Source organism: Podarcis raffonei, chromosome 4 (assembly GCF_027172205.1).
Source record: "Podarcis raffonei isolate rPodRaf1 chromosome 4, rPodRaf1.pri, whole genome shotgun sequence".
Lineage (NCBI taxonomy): Eukaryota > Metazoa > Chordata > Lepidosauria > Squamata > Lacertidae > Podarcis > Podarcis raffonei.
In genome coordinates this window covers 75,512,681-75,533,838 of record NC_070605.1, presented here as the reverse complement: position 1 = coordinate 75,533,838, position 21,158 = coordinate 75,512,681, and the positions used below count along the sequence as shown (strand labels likewise).

The window sequence follows — 21,158 nt, the reverse complement described above, 5'->3', positions numbered from 1 at the left end:
GAATGCTTGGTGGCTGTCTGCCCCTTCCTGTCGCCCCCGTTTTGTAAAAAGCATCTAATGCCTTGTGTCTTTTTTTATTGCTTCCACATATAGGAAGATTCAGTCCAAAACCACGAAGATTAGAGCCAGTTTATGGAAAGAGTTTGACAGAAGAAGGTTTTCCCATTTTTTCAGCCAGTAATTTTACTTCAGTTTTAAGTAGATAGATAGATAGATAGCTTATGACAGCTTAATGAGCTATTGTATATTTAATATAAGCATTAGACTTTCTGTATAGATGTGTAAAAGGTTTGACTGTACGTGTAGATTCCTGCAGTCCCTAAGTTTGACCTAGGCTGTTTTTACTCTTTGATCTGAACAGCTGAAATCAAATCAAAGGATCAGAAGTCTGGGGGCAGCTCCTGGCTCCCTGTCTGCTCCTTATACTGCTACGGCATCATCATTTCCTGGCAACTGCATTTTTACTGTGTCTACTCCCTGTAGAGGGAGAGGGATGTTCAGGGAACATCCTGAAATAGTCTAGAAAATTGGTCTTTAACCTTTCTCCTAATTTTTCAATTTAAAGGTTTTTGAAGATTCTTAATGACTGTCTTTATTGAAGCTTCCCAATCTGAAGTCAGATGGGAACATGGCTAAACTAATTTTCCTAGCTTCTGTCTCTGTCATTTCCTAATAGGTGCCAAAGACCTTTCTTGAGAACATGCTGAAAGAGCGAGACTCCCTATTCTTTCTTGGTCTTTTAGCAATCATCTTAGGTTCTGTGAAAAGGAAATTCAGGCTGTGCTTCTTCTTTTTTTTAAGAGTGAGATAGTAAACTTTGACTCTTTTTGGAGTGAGCATTCCTACTATATTTTCTCATTAGAGAGCAGAAACCTATTGTATTCTATAACTGCAGGAATGGCTTTGAGGAAGCACACTCTCTGGTTTCCTCTAGCAGCTGGTTTGTATGGAAGACAGAAGAGATGGGAGTGATTTACACTTCTACTTTCTGTGTTTTCGCTATGAAATTTAAAATACGGAATGTAAATCTTAATCCTTGGATGAGATGCTCAATTCCCAGAGGGAATTGCTAGTAAACTGGCATACTGGAATTGCCACAGTTCTGACATTGCTCCCTGTCTACACCATAATACAAAAGGTTAAGTCTATACATGCCTGAAGGGGGAAAAGGTACTGGGAAAATGTCAAAACACATATCCATAGAAGTTTCTTAAGCTGTCTGGAAGTGTCTCAGATGCAGCATGGAGATGCAGATTCCATCCTCGTTGTCTTGTGGTCCCCACAGTCAAAACCAGAGAGGAAGGAGGACAGCAGCAGGGTGGGCTGGCTTCTAGTTTTGCTTGTTATTTTAAGCTGGAAAGACACTATTTGTGCCATTTCCACCCTTTCAGGTTTAAATGGTTCAGTGGTAAACCAGTCACCCAGAAAGATAACATCTGCACCTGAGGAATACATGCAGAAATTTTCTTTTAGAGAGCCACTCTACTATGGAAGACATTTCATATAAGCGTGCACCTTACAACCATCTCCCCACCCCACCCCGATTGTGCTACAGTCAGACCCATGCTTTTATCATAGCTGGAACTCCTGGCAAAGGACTGGCTTTTGGGGAACGTACCAGATGTCTGTACTAGCTGTTGTATCACTACTATTACTTGATGTTGTATTTTGCAAAAACATATTTGTATGGAGAAAAATATGTAGCAAAGGTCTACGCTAAACTACAATTATTTGATCTCTGTTGGTTTTAAGTGACTTGTTGTCACTGCCATATCAGGTATCGTTTTTAACCAGCAGATGGTGGTCCAGTAAATAGAATTATTCTTCCTCCTGGCTCTGTTGGTACCTGGGAAGAACATGGGTGCTGCAGTCCTCTAAATTTCTTGATGTTTAATATGTTGTGGAAACGCTGCATTCATAGAGGGTGGGTGGAAGGAAGGAAGCAGTGCAACCCATTGAACTTGCTGCATCTCCTTTATTTCTCCTCCTCTATAATATCTCCAGTCCTTCCTGTCTTCCTGCCTGCTAGAAGTCTCCTGGTCACAGCAAGGAGGGAGGTGGGGTGTTGTGAGGTCTGCATAAGGGTTATTAATAGTGATGAGGGGAATTGTTCAGTAATTTACACTGCCCAGAACAATAACAGAAACCAAAACACAGCTATCCTTTGGAATTTGATCTTCTAATATTACTGTGCAGTTCTCATAACAAAAATGTATCAAAGTGAACTGTGTATAAAAATGCATATATGAGTGAACATACACAAAACTGCATTACATTAGAGGAGATTGCTTGCAAAAATGTGTGTTGGGGGAAATGCATACATAAATCTGTATATTAGAATACATACTAAAATACCGATAAATTTCCATGATGTGGAAATCTGAACTTATTATTGGAAAAATGAGAAACCAAAATGGACCTATATATCCACCCCAAGCTATTAAGCAACCCACACTTGGGTCAGGATTGAAAGAACTAATCTCCAGGGCAGTTCTTTTTTAACTCCTTCCACCTCTCTGGATAGCGGACACTTGTGCCATATGAGAATCTGCTTCTAAAGGTTCCTTCATTGCCAAACCAGTTTGGTATTTTGGGTGGGAGGCTGATGAGAAACATGAACTGTAACCCCGCCCCCCCCCAAATCTGTGCAAAGTAAATTGTGTAGTTTTTTGGATCCCAGCCCATAGATTTGTGTTATGCTGCCAGATTGCAGAGTTATTTGTGCATTTTGCAGTCAAGTTCCTTGTGTCGCATGTAGCACCCATTGTGCTGATGCAGCCAGAAATCTATGGAATGGGTTGCAAGTCATAAACCATTCTGCATTGACTATGATTTTGTTTTGCTTACAATTTTAATGACATAAGCAAACCTTATTGGGGAAAAGATTTAAAACAACTAACATTGTTTATCTAATGTTGCTTTGCTTTGTTTTTTGCTTTTGGTATCTGCTAACAAATAATGGCTAACTTTCATTTGGTTTTATTTTTTTTAGCAGTTATGAGGAATGTTGGTGAGTTTTCTGTTTCTCAGTTTGAGGCAGAACTTTCCTGTTTGATATTTTTCTTTTTTTAACAAAAGTTAATGTGTTTATGTACAGAGATGCCTCCCCCTTTTAACACTTTGCATTTGCTTTTGCTAATTTTGCTTCGTTCAGTTAATGTGGTTGTTTACTGGGGTATGTTGCATGATTTAATTTGATCTTGTCATCTGCATTATTTGGCTTCCTAATGAACAGCTAACACAGACCAAGTTTGGTTGCTAGAACCTTGGGAGCCAATTTAATTGGAATGCTTCAACTTTAAGAGACCATTTTGGTTAGAAACTGAAAATACTCAGAATACGACATGAACCTTTTACGTTATATTGGTCACTCTTTTTATGAATCCACAAATGAAAATCGGTTAGATGATTTGGGCTTTGAACTTCAAGTTGCCAGTGAAAGCTGATAGCTGTTCATTTGGGAGAATGACGGCAGATAGTAGTTTGTTGTCTGTGAACTTCATACCATCAAGTAATTTATTTCCTCTTATTTGGCAATAGATTTGCTTCCCTTCTTTTAATATGAGACTCACCAGGCTGCATGGACTGTGCTGCCAATTATATCCTAATTCTTCTGCATGATATCTCCCTTATTGTAAGAAAAACAGTTAATAACTCTGGATAGTTGGATGTGACTATTGAGATGGTGCAGAGATTTTTAAACAGCTGCCGCATATAGAAACAATGAACCCTGGTGAAAATCCAATGGAAGAGGCATGCTAAAGCTATTTTGAATCAGTAGGTTTAAACATGCCTAACAGTGTTTGATAAAGGCTGCTGTCCTTGAAATAGCTGGTCAAGAGCCATAAATGACCCAATTGCTATGACCATTGCTGACAATTTCAGTAAACATGTTGTTTCCAGTTAGTGGTTTTCAAGACCTTTGATCCTGCAAAGTTAGGAATTCTAGATCCATTTTGTCTAAACAAATGATGTGCACAACAACAGCCACACTCCCCAAAAGTGGTGTCCGACATTACCCTGTTCCATGTTGGCATTTCACTCTGAAAACCTGATCCGGTTTCAGAAGCAGTTTGCTGCCCGTGTGGAACAGCTGTTGTTTTGAAAAAAGAAGATGTTGTGCCTTTAGGGTTACATGCCCACATGATGGGATCTTTTTTTCAACTAGGCATTGTGTCAGTATAGCACTCTCCCACACATTTTTGCTCTAGGACAGGAGAGGGGAACCTAGATGTTGTAGGACGACGACTTCCATCAGCCCCGGCTAGCATGGTCAAGGGACAGGGATAATGGGAGCTCTGTAGTTGCATCAGCAATATAGGTAGAGGGTTACGGGCAAGAATAACATCCTGGTTTTGCAACATGTTTGGGACAGCAAAGACAGTGAGGGTTGCAATCAGATGGCAGTCCATACAGCACTTGGCTGGTGGAGTCTGTTTGCCTTGGCTGGTCACAGGCAGTGCAGGTTTGAGACTCAGGCTTAAATGAATTTAAACTGGTGAGGAAGATTGAACATGGGGCCAAGCAAAGCTCCACTATCCTTGTGTGTGTAAAATGACACCAGGCATCAGCTGAGGTCTTTTGAGTTGGTAGAAGGCAGAAATTGAACAGCATTTTCCTCCCTCAACCACTAGGGGGAGCTCAACTCTTGCCTGATGTCATCTTTGCATGCACAGAGAAGACCTTATCGTGGTAAGGACTGATGGTCAATTCTGAGTCAAAGGCTTATGAGCAGAAATAGTTTTGCTTTGTTTATTTATAAAGTAGTAAGTTCTAGTAACTGTGAGCTGCCTAGAGGACTTTGAAGCCTACCAAATGGTAGGAAATAAATTATCTTTTAAAAAATTATTTTTTGTTAAATTTGTTAAATGTGACATTTGTTAAATGTGAACGAATAAATAAATGTATGTTTAGAGCAGGGGATTAGACTAATACTGCAATCCTAACCCCACTTATCTGGGAGCAAGCTCCACTGAATTCAGTTGGACTTTCTTCTGGGTAGACACGGTTAGAAGTGTGCTATAGGTCACATTAAATCCTCATTCAGTGATTGCCATATCCTATCCCTGTGGAAGTTATGAGCAGTCAATTGGCTTCATTAAAGGCAGAGTTGGGCCTGGGTGGTAGTCTGAACATGAGTCCTTGTAGCACCTCTCGGTCTCTTCATGCTTGATAGTTAATTGGGAGAAACTGTTTGCCTGTGCTTTCTCCTTTTTCAGCATGGAAAAGGAATGGAATTGCAGTGCTGATCTGTTGGATTGATTTTTATTTTTATGTTTTTTTAAAAAAAATATCCCTTTTTCCACTCCCCAGCACTTCGACCAATACCCAGTCAATAGTGTACATACCACAAGATATTATCCGAGCAAAGGAGATTATTGCACAGATCAATACCTTGAAAACTCAAGTTAGTTACTACGCAGAAAGACTCTCCAGAGCTGCCAAGGACAGATCCGCCAATGGGCTTGAAAGAACACTTGCCATTCTGGCAGATAAGGTACGGGATATGATCAAGAGTCCCTATGTCCCATTGTGGTCTCTGTGAATATACTGAGAAGGCAGCCTTGGCTATCCTGTTTGAATATTACGTTTTGACTGTAAAAGAACATGGCAAGGCAGTCTTAGTGGTTCTTCTGCAGTCCCTGAATTCATGGTGTAATATGGAATGTAGAAAGAGTTGCAAAATACGTTGTTGTCTCAATCCTTTCCAGACACGGCAGCTTGTCACCGTCTGCGACTGCAAACTGCTGGCAAATTCAATACATGCGCTGAATGCTGCAAGACCAGATTATATAGCTTCAAAGGCCTCTCCAACCTCTGTAGAGGAAGAGCAAGTGGTGCTGAGGAATGACCAAGATACCCTGGTGGCCAGGTGGACAGGAAGAAATAGCCGATCTTCTCTACAAGTGGACTGGCATGAAGAAGAATGGGTAGGTTTGTTGACCTGGGATTCAGTTTCTATTAGCAGTCTTGCTGCTGAAAGCTTGAGGGGTATAGTTATACTACATCTCTCCATTCTGTAGATTTGGGTTTTCAAACTGTGGTCCAGGGATCACCAGGGATCCATGAACTTCACTCAGGTGAAGACACTGTGTGTCTTTGTTTCTGTGGTTGAAGAAGGGAGGTGGCACATCCATCACATTAAATAATAATATTGTATTTTATTGTTTTGAAATTGGAATTCTGTGGAATTTAAACTGAATTCAGTAAGATATATATAAGAAATAAAAGCAACAAAATTACAATTATAATCATAAATCTAGCACAGTACATTACAATTGCTGCCGAAAAGGTATGAATTGGTCTGCCAAGAATCTCAGCAATTTTCAAGTGGTCAGTGAGGAAATTTTCGGGGAAAGTGCTGTTACAGGCACATTTTCTATGGAAAGCAAAATCTGAAGACTAGCATCTACTATTGGAAGGCTCTTCAACTAGTCAGCCATCAGCTTTATAACTGATAAATGATGTTAACTGATATTCTTGTTAGGAGCAATGAAAAATGGTGTCATGAAGGCCAGTCCCCAATTAGTTTTCCCACCAAAATATGATCAGAATTTGTAGCCCTTGTTTATATTGGTATAAGACAGAAAATGATATGCATTATTTAATGGATTTCATCTCTCTTGAACTGCCTGTACAAATGGGAGCAACAATATCTAAACAAGTTTTCTAACTTCCCCGATGATGTGATGCTAAACTTATTTTTTTTATAGTGGAAAGCAAAGGATGCTGTAACATCTTGTAGGACTTGAATCAAACTGTGCAGTTTCATCCAACCAGAAACTGATGTTGACTGTTTTTTAATTCTGTTGCAAAGTTAAAATGGCTAGAAAAGGGTAGCCATATTCCAGTGGAATATGTGGTAAAGCGCATGTATTGAGCACCTTACAGGGAGAGCCCTGTAAATACACCTTCATAACAAATGGAAAACATTCTCCTGAAAGATAATCTTGTGGCTGAGCCCATTGTGTTGATAAGTTTCTTGTTCTACTTTGGGCTTCTTCAACTGCTATTTTGACCCAAGATCCTTCCTGCAGTGAGATCAGAATGATGTAAACCGCCCACCCCCTTGTTAAAATTACAGGAGTCTTTAGTTAGTCCGTTTTGTTTTTCATTCCTTCCCAGGAAAAAGTCTGGGTGAATGTTGACAAAAGTCTTGAATGCATTATCCAGAGGGTGGACAAACTCCTCCAGAAAGAGCGTTTGCATAGTGACAGCTGTGAAGACGTTTTTCAGTGTGACACCAGCTGTTCTAGCAAGAAAGGTAAACGGGATACCCGTGCGTACTGGATAAAGCCACACACCTCAACATCTTCTTCATCCCCATCATCTTCATCCATACCATCCTCTGCATGCCATTGTCCCCAAGACACAAGTGCGTATGACAGCCATGGCTTCTTCCTGCTGCTCCTCCGCTTTGGCATATTTCTTACCCTTTTCTCCATGTGGTGTTTATGAGTAAGTGGCTGCATTTAGACAATCAAATCTCAGCTCAACAAGCTTCACGCACCTGCACTGTGCTCCTCCTTTGAAGCATGATTGAGGAAGCCAGCCAGGAAGCTGCAGTTAATGTTGGCATCAGAAACAGGTTCTGTATCTATGCTGAGCAGCTTTCAAACAAGGCCTGAGAGGGAGCCATAGTTTAAAAATGGCATCTAGGTCCTCACTTGTTTGGAAGCTGTTAACCAGTTTCCAGTCTGGTGGGCATGTGTGGCTGGTTAACTGTGGTTTTCTGGCATGCTTGCTTGCTTGTGCAGTGAAAGGAAGGAAGCTGGAGCAAAGGGATTGTGTGCAGGTGTGTGAAACTTGTGCATATCTTGGTGTATGGAGCTGAGATCTGGTCATCTGAACGTGGCCAAAATGTATGCTGCAGGAGAGATGTGGGAGCCATTTTTCCTTAGATTTATTTCAAGATGCTACTTTCATGTTCCTCCTGAAACATGGGGATTAAGGTCTCCTCTGCATAGGCCCTTCCACTGATAGGGTGTTTCTAAATAAGACCAATGGGTCAAACAGGGAATGTCTGCACAAGAAAAGCCAGAGGAGTGAGTAGAGCTTGGGTGACTGTTTTGCTGAAGTGAACTAGGCGCTAACGCAGTGACAATGTGAGGAGGTGTGAGAAACTGCTGGATTCTGCTTTGGGGCTTTGGCAAAATCGCTTAACAGCATTTTCTGTTTAGTTCTATATATTGCTAATTTGTATTGAGGACTTCTGGTTCATAGTTCATGCTCTTTGCTTATAGTTCAGAAAATTATATACTGTGTACTATTTCTGTGGACGCGGGTGGCGCTGTGGGTAAAAGCCTCAGCGCCTAGGGCTTGCCGATCGAAAGGTCGGCGGTTTGAATCCCCGCGGCGGGGTGCGCTCCCGTTGTTCGGTCCCAGCGCCTGCCAACCTAGCAGTTCGAAAGCACTCTCGGGTGCAAGTAGATAAATAGGGACCGCTTACTAGCGGGAAGGTAAACGGCGTTTCTGTGTGCGGCTCTGGCTTGCCAGAGCAGCGATGTCACGCTGGCCACGTGACCCAGAAGTGTCTCCGGACAGCGCTGGCCCCCGGCCTCTTGAGTGAGATGGGCACACAACCCTAGAGTCTGTCAAGACTGGCCCGTACGGGCAGGGGTACCTTTTACTATTTCTGTACATCAGGTCCCTGCAGTTGAAAGGTTCAGGCTGTTTTAGTCTGAATTAGATTCTTCTGTTTCACCCAGCTGATAGAGGGGCATTCTCTGTTGGCCACATTCCTGTATATTTGTCAGAGTATGGTGACTCTTAGGACACTTCTCATGTTTCTCATTGTGACTACATAACCAGGCCCCATCAGGAGTGCGGCATTTTGCAAATTGAGCATATATTTAGGTGACATCGTTGAACTTCTAGGCCTGAGTTTCCCAAAGTTGGTCTCCAGCTGTTTTTGGACTACAACTTCCATCATCCCTAGCTAGCAGGACCAGTGGTCAGGAATGATGGGATTTGTAGTCCAAATACAGCTAGAAGCCCAAGTTTGGGAAAACGTGCTAGGCCATAATATTTCCCCCTTGTGCTTTGATTTGTTGGCTTGTAAATGGTTAGAGAAATTGTATTTCCAAGTATACACAGCTTTTGTTTTTAAGTATACACATGTGTGATGTCTGTATGTTACACCTGTGTTTCTGTAACAAATTCTTTGTTGTGTTACATTGAAGGGTATGTTAGAACTCAATAGTTTCTTTCAAGGACTGAGAACAGTCTGCTTTCTTGTATGACATTTCAAAACAATTCATACAACAATTCGTATGAGAAGGCAGCTGAAAGTTACCTTTCTCATACTGTATTTTCATTATGTGTCTTCACAACAAATTTGTATTTGTGATTTCACACAGTCATTTCATAATTAATATTTCTGAGTTACAATTTTTTTAACAGAGTAAAATGCTGTCTCATGAAATAATATATTTTTTCTTTTAACTTATTAGGTGCAGAACTAGTAGTGTATCATTTGTCAAGCTTCGTAACCTATAACTTTTCTGTGTTTCTAGTTATTCATTCCATATGTTGTTAAGAATTAGCAAGATGCAAGGATGAAGAACTGAGTGTATTGATCCCTATGAAATAACTTAGATAACATGAAAACCAATGCCTTTCAACTGTTTGCAGATTGAATTTCAATCTTAAACTTTTTTTTAATAAGCTGTGTGACAATATGTGTGGGGAAGATATATTGTCTGAATCAAGTAATTGCTAAAGAACTTTCACATCAGAGTGATTAAGAAATGGATTTCACTCAATGCAGTCAGTATCTATTATACAGTACAGTACTGTATAATTTTTGTATGTGGCAAACATTCTCTCTCAATTCATCAAATGTTTTCTGATAACGTATTGACTGAGAACCATTGAAATTATGGATCAACATGTTTCAATGCTTGCCGTTGTGCTCAGCTCAAGCTGTGCATCATTGCTTTTATGTTTACATGCACAGAGGTGCACTGTTTTCAATTCCAAGTAGTTTAATTTGCAGTCAAAGGCATACTGAGATGCTAGAACAGCTTCATGTGGAACGTGTTGAAAACAGGATGTTTTTAACTTTATTATTTATAGCATGCCTGATGTGCTAGACACTATACAAGTTAAAAACAAACCTAGTCCCTGGCAATGGCTTATAGTTTAAAGATGCAGCCTGAAGAATGAGCTAGGGAATGACAATGGATCAGAGTAGAAAGAGAGAGAAAAGAAAGCACATGTAATGACTGAAAAATTATGAAGCGACTTATATTTGAAATGTGAAATGAGACAGGTAGTCAGCCAATTTAAAGATTAGTAAATAAGGGAAATTATTTTTCGCAATGATCGTAGCCTATTCTGATTTGGGTTTTGGCCATGTGATTAGATGGAGAGAAGCATATTATAATTTGAAAGAAAGCCAGTGCAGATTGGAAAAAGCTGTTGTTTACAGCTAATCGCCCTCTGACTTGAATGGAAGAAGTATGAGATCAATAATGCTTGTGAAAAGAGATGCTTTTGTTTCAGAAATCTAGCTGTCATGTGAGTAAATCCTATACCCATGTTATAAATAGGTTTGGAGAAATACAAGGAGCCAAAGAAAGGAAATGGAAGAATAGTGCTCTCAAATTAGTGCCCTTAGAGAACACGTCCCAATTCACCCAGGACCAGCTTGGTACAGTTCAAACACATACTGTTTGTGCAACTTCAACAGATGCAGTTTCTGGTAGCATCCCTTCATTCCTTAGTTTTCCTCTAACTGCTGTTTAAAAAGTTAGCTTGGTTCGAGAATGGCTGAAAGTGAATGCCCAAGAGGCAGCTTCCCTTTCTTCTTTTCCAAAGCCCCAAACTAATTTAAATGGGGAGGGATCTTAAAAGGCACCTTGTGGTTTTGGTGGGAGGAAATGGTGGAACAAAACTCACATTTGTTCTTACTGCCCTGTTGTGTGCTTGGCAAAATAATCAGTGAGATATGATCTTCCAGTTCTAGTTGATAGCATCTCTTCCATTCATTTCAGTGGGATTGGATCCAGCCTTAATTTTGGGCACTCTGGCTCCTAAAAATATGACCTAGATATTTTGAAATTTGTGTAATAACCCTCACCTCTGTTTCATACATTGTATGGCACAAATTCAAACTTGTCACTGAATAGATGACTGATCCTGAAGGAGCTGTGCTTAGTCTGTGTTCCTTGGTGAGCTAGCCTACAAAAATATGTGCATTTGCGAACAAGTTTGTCATATTCACACTTTACAGTTTCGGGCGCACATGTAAAGTATCTTAGGTGTACACCTAAAAATGCCACATGTGTGTATTAGGGTTACTTAATGCACCCAAAAACTCTTGCCAGTGTTCTGCTATTCTATTTAGCTGCTTTTAATGCAAGTCATTAAGCTAGCGGTTCTCAAACTGTGTTGTCTGTGGCTCACATACAGCTGTTTCCAGCAGGCTACAGAGACCTATATTTCTCCTGTTGTCGTGCTCACTTCTCCTCCTAGTTTCCAGTGCTAGAAATAATTTATAACAGCTTGTTGTACCAAGCACAAGCGGTTGTGGAGTATTTTATGCTGGCACAATCAGGAGGAGAGGCGATCAGTAGTAGTCTGTCTGTGGTGTGCCACTTTGCAGAAAAAAAGTTTGAGAACTTCTACACTAAGCGTTTCAGTTGCCTATGTTTAAAATGTGTTGCTTCCCCTTAATCATGCATGTTGCACCTCCATTTTTGTGCAGATTGCAGTCCCACTCCTGAAGAGACTGGCCCAGGTATGTGTGTGTTTTCTCCCCTCCATTCACAGTATTTGCTTCTGAAAACTGCAGAAGAAAAAGGTTGTCTGTGCATCTAACACAAATGACTTTTGCTGATGCTAATTTGGGTACTGCTACGTGAATAAAAGTATTTTTGCTGTTAGGTTAGTAGGTGCAAACTGGCCTTCCTTGCCAATAAATTTCAACACACAGTAGTTATGTGACAGGAAGACATTTTTAAAAATATGCTGGAAGGCAGTCATATGTAGCTGCTACTGTATAGTTAAAACAGGTGTTGCCTCTTTTGTGTATGTCTGCAGAGTGCTGGTAAAACTGGTTTTAACCCATTTGGTCAGAGGCTACATTGAACCACCTTCAATTTGGGTTTGTTTGTGTGTGTGTTAATATTTTGTGGTTCTTTACTGGGTGGGTACAAAATGCTGAGTAATGCTTATTTTGTTTCCCCCCTTTCCTTTAAAATAATGCTGGGAAGCAGATGAGGCTGGGAGCATGTGACTTTCCCTAGATTAAGCCAGAATTTGAACCTGGGTATCCAAACCCAACACATTATCCCTTGTGCCATGCTGGCTGATCTTGAGAGAAGAGACATGAGCCACCTGATAGCATATACAGAACTTGTGGGGGGTAGGGGCCAGAATTCTCTTTTTTTATATAAAAAGAATTAAAATGTGTTCGGGTTTGTGTGCAGATTGTTTTTTAAGTTACCATTTGTTTCCACAGTATAAACTGAATACTTACTATAATTATTTTGAGTTTTTGTCTATTTAGCTTGGCTATTTAGAAATGTTTTGTAATTTCTATACCCTGAAAATGGCTGTGCCAGAGAAACTATCCATTGTTCCTTTTTAAATAATTGTCTATAAAAAGCACTTCAGAGCAAACACATGAATAGAACAACCTTTATTTTTCATTGCATAGATAATCTCATTTAGAGTACTAGATTATTTTGGAAAAACTATCATAAAGAGCAGCTTGCCTACTGTTAAAAGAATCCAGCTGTGTTCTGAGACATAGGGCCAAATAACTGTGTGTGTGTGTGTGTGTGTCTGTCTGTCTATAGGATGGGACACAGGTTTAAGATACCACAGTACTTTATGGTATTCTAAAAACAACTTTCTGTAACTGCCCTTCATTTGAATGGCTGTCAAGGAACAGAGAGTACTTGCTTCGAGCAGAGCAGCTTGTACCAGAGTGCTGCACATTCATAATAAACCATAGGTTATTTCAGACAATGGCTTACTGTTACATTCTAACAGGGCCAGTGGGTTCAATTTATGGCTATAAGAGTCTTCTACTTTGTCCCAGTGCGCTGTAACTATTCTCCAGAACTAAGTTTAACTCTCTTCTTTGATGCAAATTCCCCCAACTGTCTCTTACCCATGGTGTAGCATTACATAGGCACATGACTTACCAAGGTTAGCTTTAAACAGGTTTTGCAAATCAGTTTCAAATCCTGATTTCAAAGTAGTTAAAAATCTACCCTTGGTTAGCATTGACATAGATGTAATGTTGCACTACAGCCAGTTCAGACAATGGAGAGTAAAGGCATGCATGAGCCATGGGCCTACTTCCAATGACTCAACCATGGCTTAAGAGATATGCAGCCTTAAATCCATACCAAATCTTTAAGTTGCGTTAGTATGTTTCTTAAAAGCTGTTTCTTTTTGAGGATTTTTATTTTAAAAATGATATATTTCCATTAATTGCCTCCTCCTTCCTTTTGAAAACTGCAGGTGAATGGAGTGAGGCCCTTTACCCATTGCTGACAACACTCACAGACTGCGTAGCCATGATGAGTGACAAGGCAAAGAAAGCGATGGTCTTTCTCTTGATGCAAGATAGTGCCCCAACAATAGCTCTTTGCTTGAGCCTTCAGTACCGACGGGATGTTGTCTTTTGCCAAACTGTAAGCAAGAAAGTAGAATTCATACATTAGACTTTGGATACCTTTTTAAAAAAATGTAAGAGTAACTTTGAAAGCAGTAAGAATCACTACACATTTCTGAACAATAACCCCCCCACTCAACTTCAGCAGCTTTGGCTGCAATCTTTCCTGGGCCTAGATCCTTTTAAACTAGATAATGTTTTAATACAGGGGGGCAGGTAGCAGGACCTGACCTTCATTAGGACATTTAATCCCATTATACTTCTACAAGGGACACGGGTGGTCTAAACTACAGAGCCTAGGGCTTGCTGATCAGAAGGTCGCCAATTCGAATCCCCGTGACGGGGTGAGTGCCTGTTGCTCAGCCCTTGCTCCTACCAACCTAGCAGTTCGAAAGCACATCAAAGTGCAAGTAGATAAATAGGTACCGCTCCGGCGGGAAGGTAAACAGTGTTTCTGTGAGCTGCTCTGGTTCGCCAGAAGCGGCTTAGTCATGCTGGCCACATGACCCAGAAGCTGTACGCCGGCTCCCTCAACTAATAAAGCGAGATGAGCGCCGCAACCCCAGAGTCGTCCGTGACTGGACCTAACGGTCAGGGGTCCCTTTATACTTTTACAAAAGCCAAACACGATATGCAGCAATTGCTATTTGGATTGGTCATTAGTGGGGGTGGGAGAGCATGGCAGGGAAACTGGTGCATTGTTTTGCATGTTCGTGCACACCATATTTTTTTTAAAAAACCCCTCAAGTTTTCTTCACAAAGTTAAAATAGGAACAGTGCTTCACCTGGGATGCATAGTAAAAAAAGGGGGGTGCATTTAGGGCAGATGTGGCAGTGCTGGTACATCCAACATTAGTTCTCCCTGTCTCCAATGTGGTATAGCATTATTACATAACTCTATTAGTACTCTGCTTAAAATGTAGAAACACATCTATTTATTTCAGCATCCTTTGGGCATTTTGACCTGGGCGGGGGGAGAAATTTCTTGCCAAGCAGAGCTTCTGTTTCTAAATAAATATAGGACTCCTGAGGTGTCTATATTCCATCCTCAAAAGTTTTTTTTTAACCATCTTATTTAAAGCACATTAAAAGGAGCCAATGAAGTTAGGTATACAGATCCTTCTTTAAAATTAGGGAGTGGGTCACTGGTGTCCTACCTCTGGCATGAGGGTTTTGGAAGGTCTCTTCATAAGTCTTCGGTTACTTCATTTCTCTATTCTCTTACACAGCTCACAGCCCTTATCTGTGGCTTCATTATCAAGCTGAGGAACTGCCTGCATGATAATGGATTTCTGAGGCAGCTCTACACCATTGGTCTGCTGGCACAGTTTGAAAGCCTTCTGAGCACTTATGGTAAAAACTGGCTGGGGCAAGCATGTCATATCCTTTTACGACTTACTGAACTTCATTCACTGCAGAGTGTTGGCAAGGTGCATGCAGAGGGTTAGAAATGTCTTGTTGATCTGCAACAAAAAGAAGTTTAAAACAAAACTATGTTGTAATGTGGTATTTGGTACATACAATATTGTGTAACTGAAAATAGATGTGTGATGACCTTGGTTGAAATACAGAATACCCAGCAACCAGCTTTTGGTTTTTATGAAGCAACTATATATAGTAGGTATCGATTATACCACATCAGAAATCAGTTTTGAAATGGTGGAAATTTTCAAAAAGGTTGCCTACTCTTCAAGTTTAAAAAGAAACACTGCTGGGCATGCTTATGATTGTGTCCTTCCTTAAAAGTACAACTATGTTTTACTTGTTACCATCCTTCCTCTGCCCCCCCCTAAAAGGAGTTTAGACATTAAGGTTGAAGAGTACACCAGATTCACAAGGACACATTGAAAATACCGTATTTTTCGCCCCATAAGACGCACTTTTCCCCCTCCAAAAATGAAGGGGAAATGTGTGTGCGTCCTATGGGGCGAATGCAGGCTTTCGCTGAAGCCTGGAGAGCAAGGGGGGTCGTTGCGCACCGACCCCTCTCGCTCTCCAGGCTTCAGGAAGCTATCTGCTAGCCGTGGGAGACCCAGCTCTCCCAGGGCTAGCGGAGAGCTTGCCTGCACCCAGAAGCTTGGGGCGCGCTGAGCTCCGCACGCCCCAAGCTTCGGGATTAGCGCAGCGCTCCGCTAGCCTTGGGAGAGCCGCGCGGCTATCCCAAGGCTAGCGGAGACCTTGCTGGCAGCCAGAAGCTTGGGGCGCGCTGAGCTCCACACGCCCCAAGCTTCGGGATTAGTGCAGCACTCAGCTAGCCGTGGGAGAGCCGCGCGGCTCTCCCACGGCTAGCGGAGACCTTGTCGGCACCCAGAAGCTTGGGGCGCGCTGAACTCCGCACGCCCCAAGCTTCGGGATTAGCACAGAGCACCTGGGGGGGGGGAATAAAAATTTCTTCCTTTATTTCCCCCCCAAAAAACTAGGTGCGTCCTATGGGGCGAAAAATACAGTACCTATTTGTAATACTTTGAACACAGAACTAAAGCAAAACACACACACATATTTGGGGGGTGTTCTTGAGCAAATTGTCCAAACTATATATATTTTTTGCAATAATTCAAATGAGTATTCTCCCGAATTGCTTTTCTCTACAATTCCCAAGTTATAAAGGCTGTTGTTTATAGAGTTGTTAAATTTTATTTATTTAAAGTATTTTTTATACCCCCTTTCATAAAAATATCAGGGGATTCATAACAAAAAAAAATCACTAAAAATACAGTGAAATAATAAATTCATTGGCATCTACAAGTCCAGGTAAAACACGTTAAACAGTTATTGCAATAGTATTGCAAAAGCTTCAGAGAACTATTGAACTTATATTAGATGCCTAAATGAGATTACTGTTGCATCAGATGGGAAGTCATTGCACAAATGGGCCCCGTGACTGGTAAAAAATAAGGTACAAAGTATCAAGTTCAATTGAAACCAATTAAGATTACTAGAATGAATAAAGGTGGCTAGCATCAGAATGTTAAGATCTCATTTGTTAAAAGACACTTTCAAAATAAAATTTCAAACTCAAAATTTATTTCACAAAATTGTAAAGCTTAAATTTCCCTGTTTTTTGTGTTTCTGCCAAAATTTCATGCTTAAAAACCATGTCTGCCAAATTATTATTTTGATGAGCCACAATTTTGTGAGCTGAACATTTAAGTATATGGGCACATCTGTAAATGCATTGATTGCTTATGTTTTCTGTCTTCAGTGAAACACATGCGGCAAATTTTCAACCTGTAATTAAAGTGTATTAATTTTTGCAACCCAGCTGAGGTCGAGAGGATTCAGGAGTGTAACAAGAGTCATTTTACGTGGGGTTGTGTAAAATCAGGAAATCACATATGTTACACAACACATTTTCTTTTTAATACTAGGGTGTCTGAATTCAAGTCAGTTGGCAATAGCTTTTTTATATATATTTGAAGTATGACTACTTATAATCCCATTCATCTTTTCTCTGTTTAGGTGAAGAGCTGGCAATGCTAGAGGATATGAGTGTTGGGATAATGGACTTGAGGAATGTAACGTTTAAAGTAACTCAGGCCACATCAAATGCATCTGCTGACATGCTACCAGTCATTACAGGAAATCGGTAAAAAAAAAGGGGCAGGGGAATGGGGAAAGAGAAGTGAAAGCAAGTTTCGCTTCAGCTAGGACACTTGAATGGCACAGAGAAAAGTAAAGACCTGGGCAAATGCATAGTGATCCAATATAGAAATACTTTGAGCTGGTTTTATGGAATGGCCCTAAACCTTTAACCTTGACCTGCTTAACTAAATTAGGCTATATTTCCATTATTTTTAAAAAAAAAATCTCAGAGATGATCTTTGGTGTGGTGTTTAACCCATATATTTGTTAACAAGATATACAAAGTGTGACACAAAACTGACCTGCTTAGTATTATTTTGAGGAGAAAAGTCAAGTTTTTCAACATGGGCACAGAACGTTCATATTGATAAGAATATGAAGGGGCCATTTCCTACTCCAGAATGCAATTATTTTGTTCTTTCCTTTGTGATTGGTCTCTTTTCACTCAAAATACTGCAGGTGTGGTCTAAAAAAAATTCCTTTCTGTTCCATTCCCTGAAAGTGGAAGACATTAGCCTTCTTTGGGTGACTAATCAATATAGAATAACTATGGGGAAAGGTGGCGGGAGCAAGTCCCACTCTTGTTCTATGCATATACATTTCTCTTTTTTAAAGGTAAGCATAGAGGCCCTACGTGTATAGCTATACATAACTTACCTTACAGGGTAGCTGTTAGGATTACAGCTGGATAATGCAGGTAAAGCGCTTTGAACATTTGAAAGTGCTATACAAAAGTCAACTATTATTATTGCCCTCTAAATCAGAGCTTTCCATACATTTCATGTTGGTGACATACTTTTTAGACATGCACAAATTGGCAACAAGGTAATTCAGTTTTAGTAGCAAACAGAGGTTAAACTAACTCGCACGGCATACCTACACACTGAAGACACACAATTTGGAAAGATCTGCTCTAAATACTATCAGAACCCCTGCTTTTAGGGTTCCTGATCACATGAAGAGAACCCAATGCACATACAGTTATATGAGCAGGACCTCTATTCTGATCTTAAAATAAGAGCACACAGATCAGGAGAGCCTGTGTTTGTGATTCTGCTCCGTCATCCATCTATATTCAGGAAGTGTCCGGGTGGGGAATCTAGTTAGCTTTGCACCTAACTATTTGAATTCTGTCTTCAGCTCAGTACAGTTCACATCTGCATAAAGATTTTCCTTCACTATTATGGCCTGATATGCAGACTTTACTCTTGGACTTGTAATTAAAGTTCAGAACCTGTCTAAAGGATGGTGCTTGTAGAGATGTACCGTATTTTTTGCACCATAACACTCACTTTTTTCCTCCTAGAAAGTAAGGGGAAATGTCTGTGCATGTTATGGAGGGAATGCCTACGGGTGGCATGCCTACGGATTTTCCTCCTCTAAAAACTACGTGCGTGTTATGGTCGGGTGCATGTTATAAAGTGAAAAATACGGTAATATCAGCTGTGGCTTAGGGGTAGGCCAGAGCTCAGTGGTTGGAGCATTTGCTTTATATGCAGAATGTCCCAGGTTCAATCCTCATCACCACCAGGTAGGGCTAGGAATGTTGCCTTAAGCCTTGGAGAGCTGCCACCAATCAGCATAGACAATACTGAGCAATGGCCTGATGTGGTATAAGACAACTTCCTATGTTCCAAGCAATCTTCCTTTAGGGGAGTCCATGGGGGAGTACAGGAATCACAGCATCCACAGAATAAGTTGAAGTTTTTCTTCTTTGAGCTAAATCCACTTATTCTAGAAACAGGACTGACGGAAGATGGGCTTCACTGATGGTATAAGAGAGAACATTATGAGGAGACCAGCTGAGCCCATTTGAGTTTTACTCCTCACCTACATGTTAAGAATCACCAATCATAAATTCAGTTGTCACACAAAGTTGTACCAAGTCTTTAATTTTCTGTGAGGCACCCTGAAAACCCATTTACTTTCCCTGAGGTGCATTAATTCTTGAGTGATGAAAGAAATACAGTAACAGCCTTTACAAAAAGCTGTTTGGCAGGGCAAGAAAAGACAAATTGAACATACAGTAGATACAGAACTGCCCTGAGACCGCCGGGTATAGGGAAATAATAATAATAATAATAATAATAATAATAATAATAATAATAATAATAATAAATTAATAATGATTTCTGAGTAGACTTGCAAGTTCCTGTGCAGACCACATTCCTCAGCCTCAAAAGGATGTTCTTTTTAAATGCTTTATGATTTGCATTGCTTGTTTAACTTCATTTTTTCTTGCCCTGATTTAGGGATGGGTTCAATGTGAGAATTCCGCTGCCAAGCACCTTGTTTGATGCACTGCCCCGTGAAATTCAGAGTGGCATGTTACTGAGAGTTCAGCCTGTTCTCTTCAATGTGGGGATAAATGAACAACAAACCTTAGCAGAGAAGTATATATATTCTATTTTTAAAACATATCACACTTAACCAAAGTTAGATTAAATCAACAGTCCTCCTGGGACTATATTAAGTTAATTTACTAGTAAAATCCAGTTCCCTACAGCTTGGTTATCCAAATAATGGCTCAGGAATAGGTTGGGCGACACCAAGTTTAAAACATTGGCTTATTTCAGTTGCTCAGGTGGTTGTTCACTTTCATAGTAACAACAACAATAATTTTATTATTTATACCCCACTCATCTGGCTGGGTTTCCCCAGCCACCCTGGGCAGCTTCCAGCACATATATAAAAACACAGTACATGTTGTATTATGTTTTTATGTATCATCTGCTGCATAATATATAAGGTATTTTACTATCTTTTGACTTAATCAGAGTCCTGTTCTCATGGGTTACTTTGCTGCAATAGCATCCAATGCTTGTCATATTTAAATTGCCTTAACTATTGTGCCAATGTGGTTGCTTTGATGGCCCTTAGAATGTAAGAGTTTGGGATGGTTTAGTGTGATGTAAATGAGCCATACACGGGTGGCGCTGTGGGTTCAACCACAGAGCCTAGGACTTGCCGATCAGAAGGTCGGCGTTTCGAATCTCCTGCCAACCTAGCAGTTTGAAAGCATGTCAAAGTGCAAGTAGATAAACAGGTACCGCTCCGGTGGGAAGGTAAACGGTGTTTTCGTGCGCTGCTCTGGTTCGCCACATAACCCGGAAGCTGTACGCCGGCACGGCTCCCTCGGCCAATAAAGCGAGATGAGCGCCGCAACCCCAGAGTCGGCCACGACTGGATCTAATGGTCAGGGGTCCCTTTACCTTTACCCATCTTCACTTCTCCAGCACAGCTGAAAGGAATTTGAAAGCTTCCCTTAAGCACAGAATGCCATATTGCCAGAACTGGCACACTGTGGTTATTGTTAACTATGGTTTGCTTCAGACAAGCCTTGGTCTTTGGCTCTGTCCAGGGGTGCCCAAACTTTTTTCAAAGAGGGCCAGATTTGATGATCTGAACATGCATGAGGGCTGAATTAGGCCCCCGAAACGGACTTTGGACATGCCTCGTTTATGCAAAAGTAGCTGTAAGTTGTTAAGTTGATAAGCTGTACCCTTGATAATTTAGTCCTATCACCCCTCTTCATTAGTACCTAAATTTGAGTAATCATTTGTAGTTTACACACTGTCTGCCATATGCTTAAGGAGAGTCTTATAATAACATTTTCAGCATTAAATCTTGAAGCTGTTCTCCTAGCTTTGTTTGTTTGGAAAGGATGTGTGTGAATGAGAGAGAGAAACCTTATTTGTGCTAAGGTGGTTCCTTTGATTTTTAAAGGTTTGGAGACACCTCTTTACAAGAAGTGATTAACATGGAAAGCTTAGTGCGGTTGAATTCCTACTTCGAGCAGTTCAAAGAAGTTTTGCCTGAAGACTGTAAGTGTGCCTAAGAAATATTCATATCTAATATGCTTAAATTTAAGTTAAACAACGGCCACAGTCACTCACTATAGTAATCCATAAACCAATCATAGATAAAATGAAGGGTTGGGGCA

General features: G+C 40.6%; 1 protein-coding gene and 1 long non-coding RNA gene across 20 annotated transcripts in view; one reads left to right on the top strand and one right to left on the bottom strand.

Moving 5' to 3' along the window:
- INPP4A (inositol polyphosphate-4-phosphatase type I A) overlaps positions 1-21,158 on the top strand; it is a 106,187-nt gene that overhangs the window by 68,215 nt on the left and 16,814 nt on the right. For 3 of the 15 annotated variants that reach the window (XM_053384142.1, XM_053384133.1, XM_053384137.1), the window contains exons 15-24: positions 94-177; positions 5,314-5,497; positions 5,712-5,930; positions 7,126-7,264; positions 11,711-11,743; positions 13,480-13,652; positions 14,863-14,986; positions 17,093-17,219; positions 19,468-19,608; positions 20,942-21,039. In XM_053384142.1, the coding sequence (XP_053240117.1) occupies positions 94-177; positions 5,314-5,497; positions 5,712-5,930; positions 7,126-7,264; positions 11,711-11,743; positions 13,480-13,652; positions 14,863-14,986; positions 17,093-17,219; positions 19,468-19,608; positions 20,942-21,039 (1,322 nt within the window). Of the gene's footprint in view, positions 1-93; positions 178-2,992; positions 3,011-5,313; positions 5,498-5,711; positions 5,931-7,125; positions 7,376-11,710; positions 11,744-13,479; positions 13,653-14,862; positions 14,987-17,092; positions 17,220-19,467; positions 19,609-20,941; positions 21,040-21,158 lie in introns of all 15 variants that reach the window. The other 12 variants (XM_053384144.1, XM_053384136.1, XM_053384143.1 and 9 more) reach the window with 8 other exon arrangements.
- Positions 13,465-21,158, bottom strand: part of LOC128411761 (uncharacterized) — a 36,875-nt gene continuing 29,181 nt past the window's right edge. For all 5 annotated transcript variants that reach the window (XR_008329903.1, XR_008329907.1, XR_008329906.1 and 2 more), the window contains 2 exons: positions 15,033-15,096; positions 13,465-13,650 (listed from right to left, as the gene is read on the bottom strand). This is a non-coding gene — a long non-coding RNA (uncharacterized LOC128411761). The remainder of the gene's footprint in view (positions 13,651-15,032; positions 15,097-21,158) is intronic.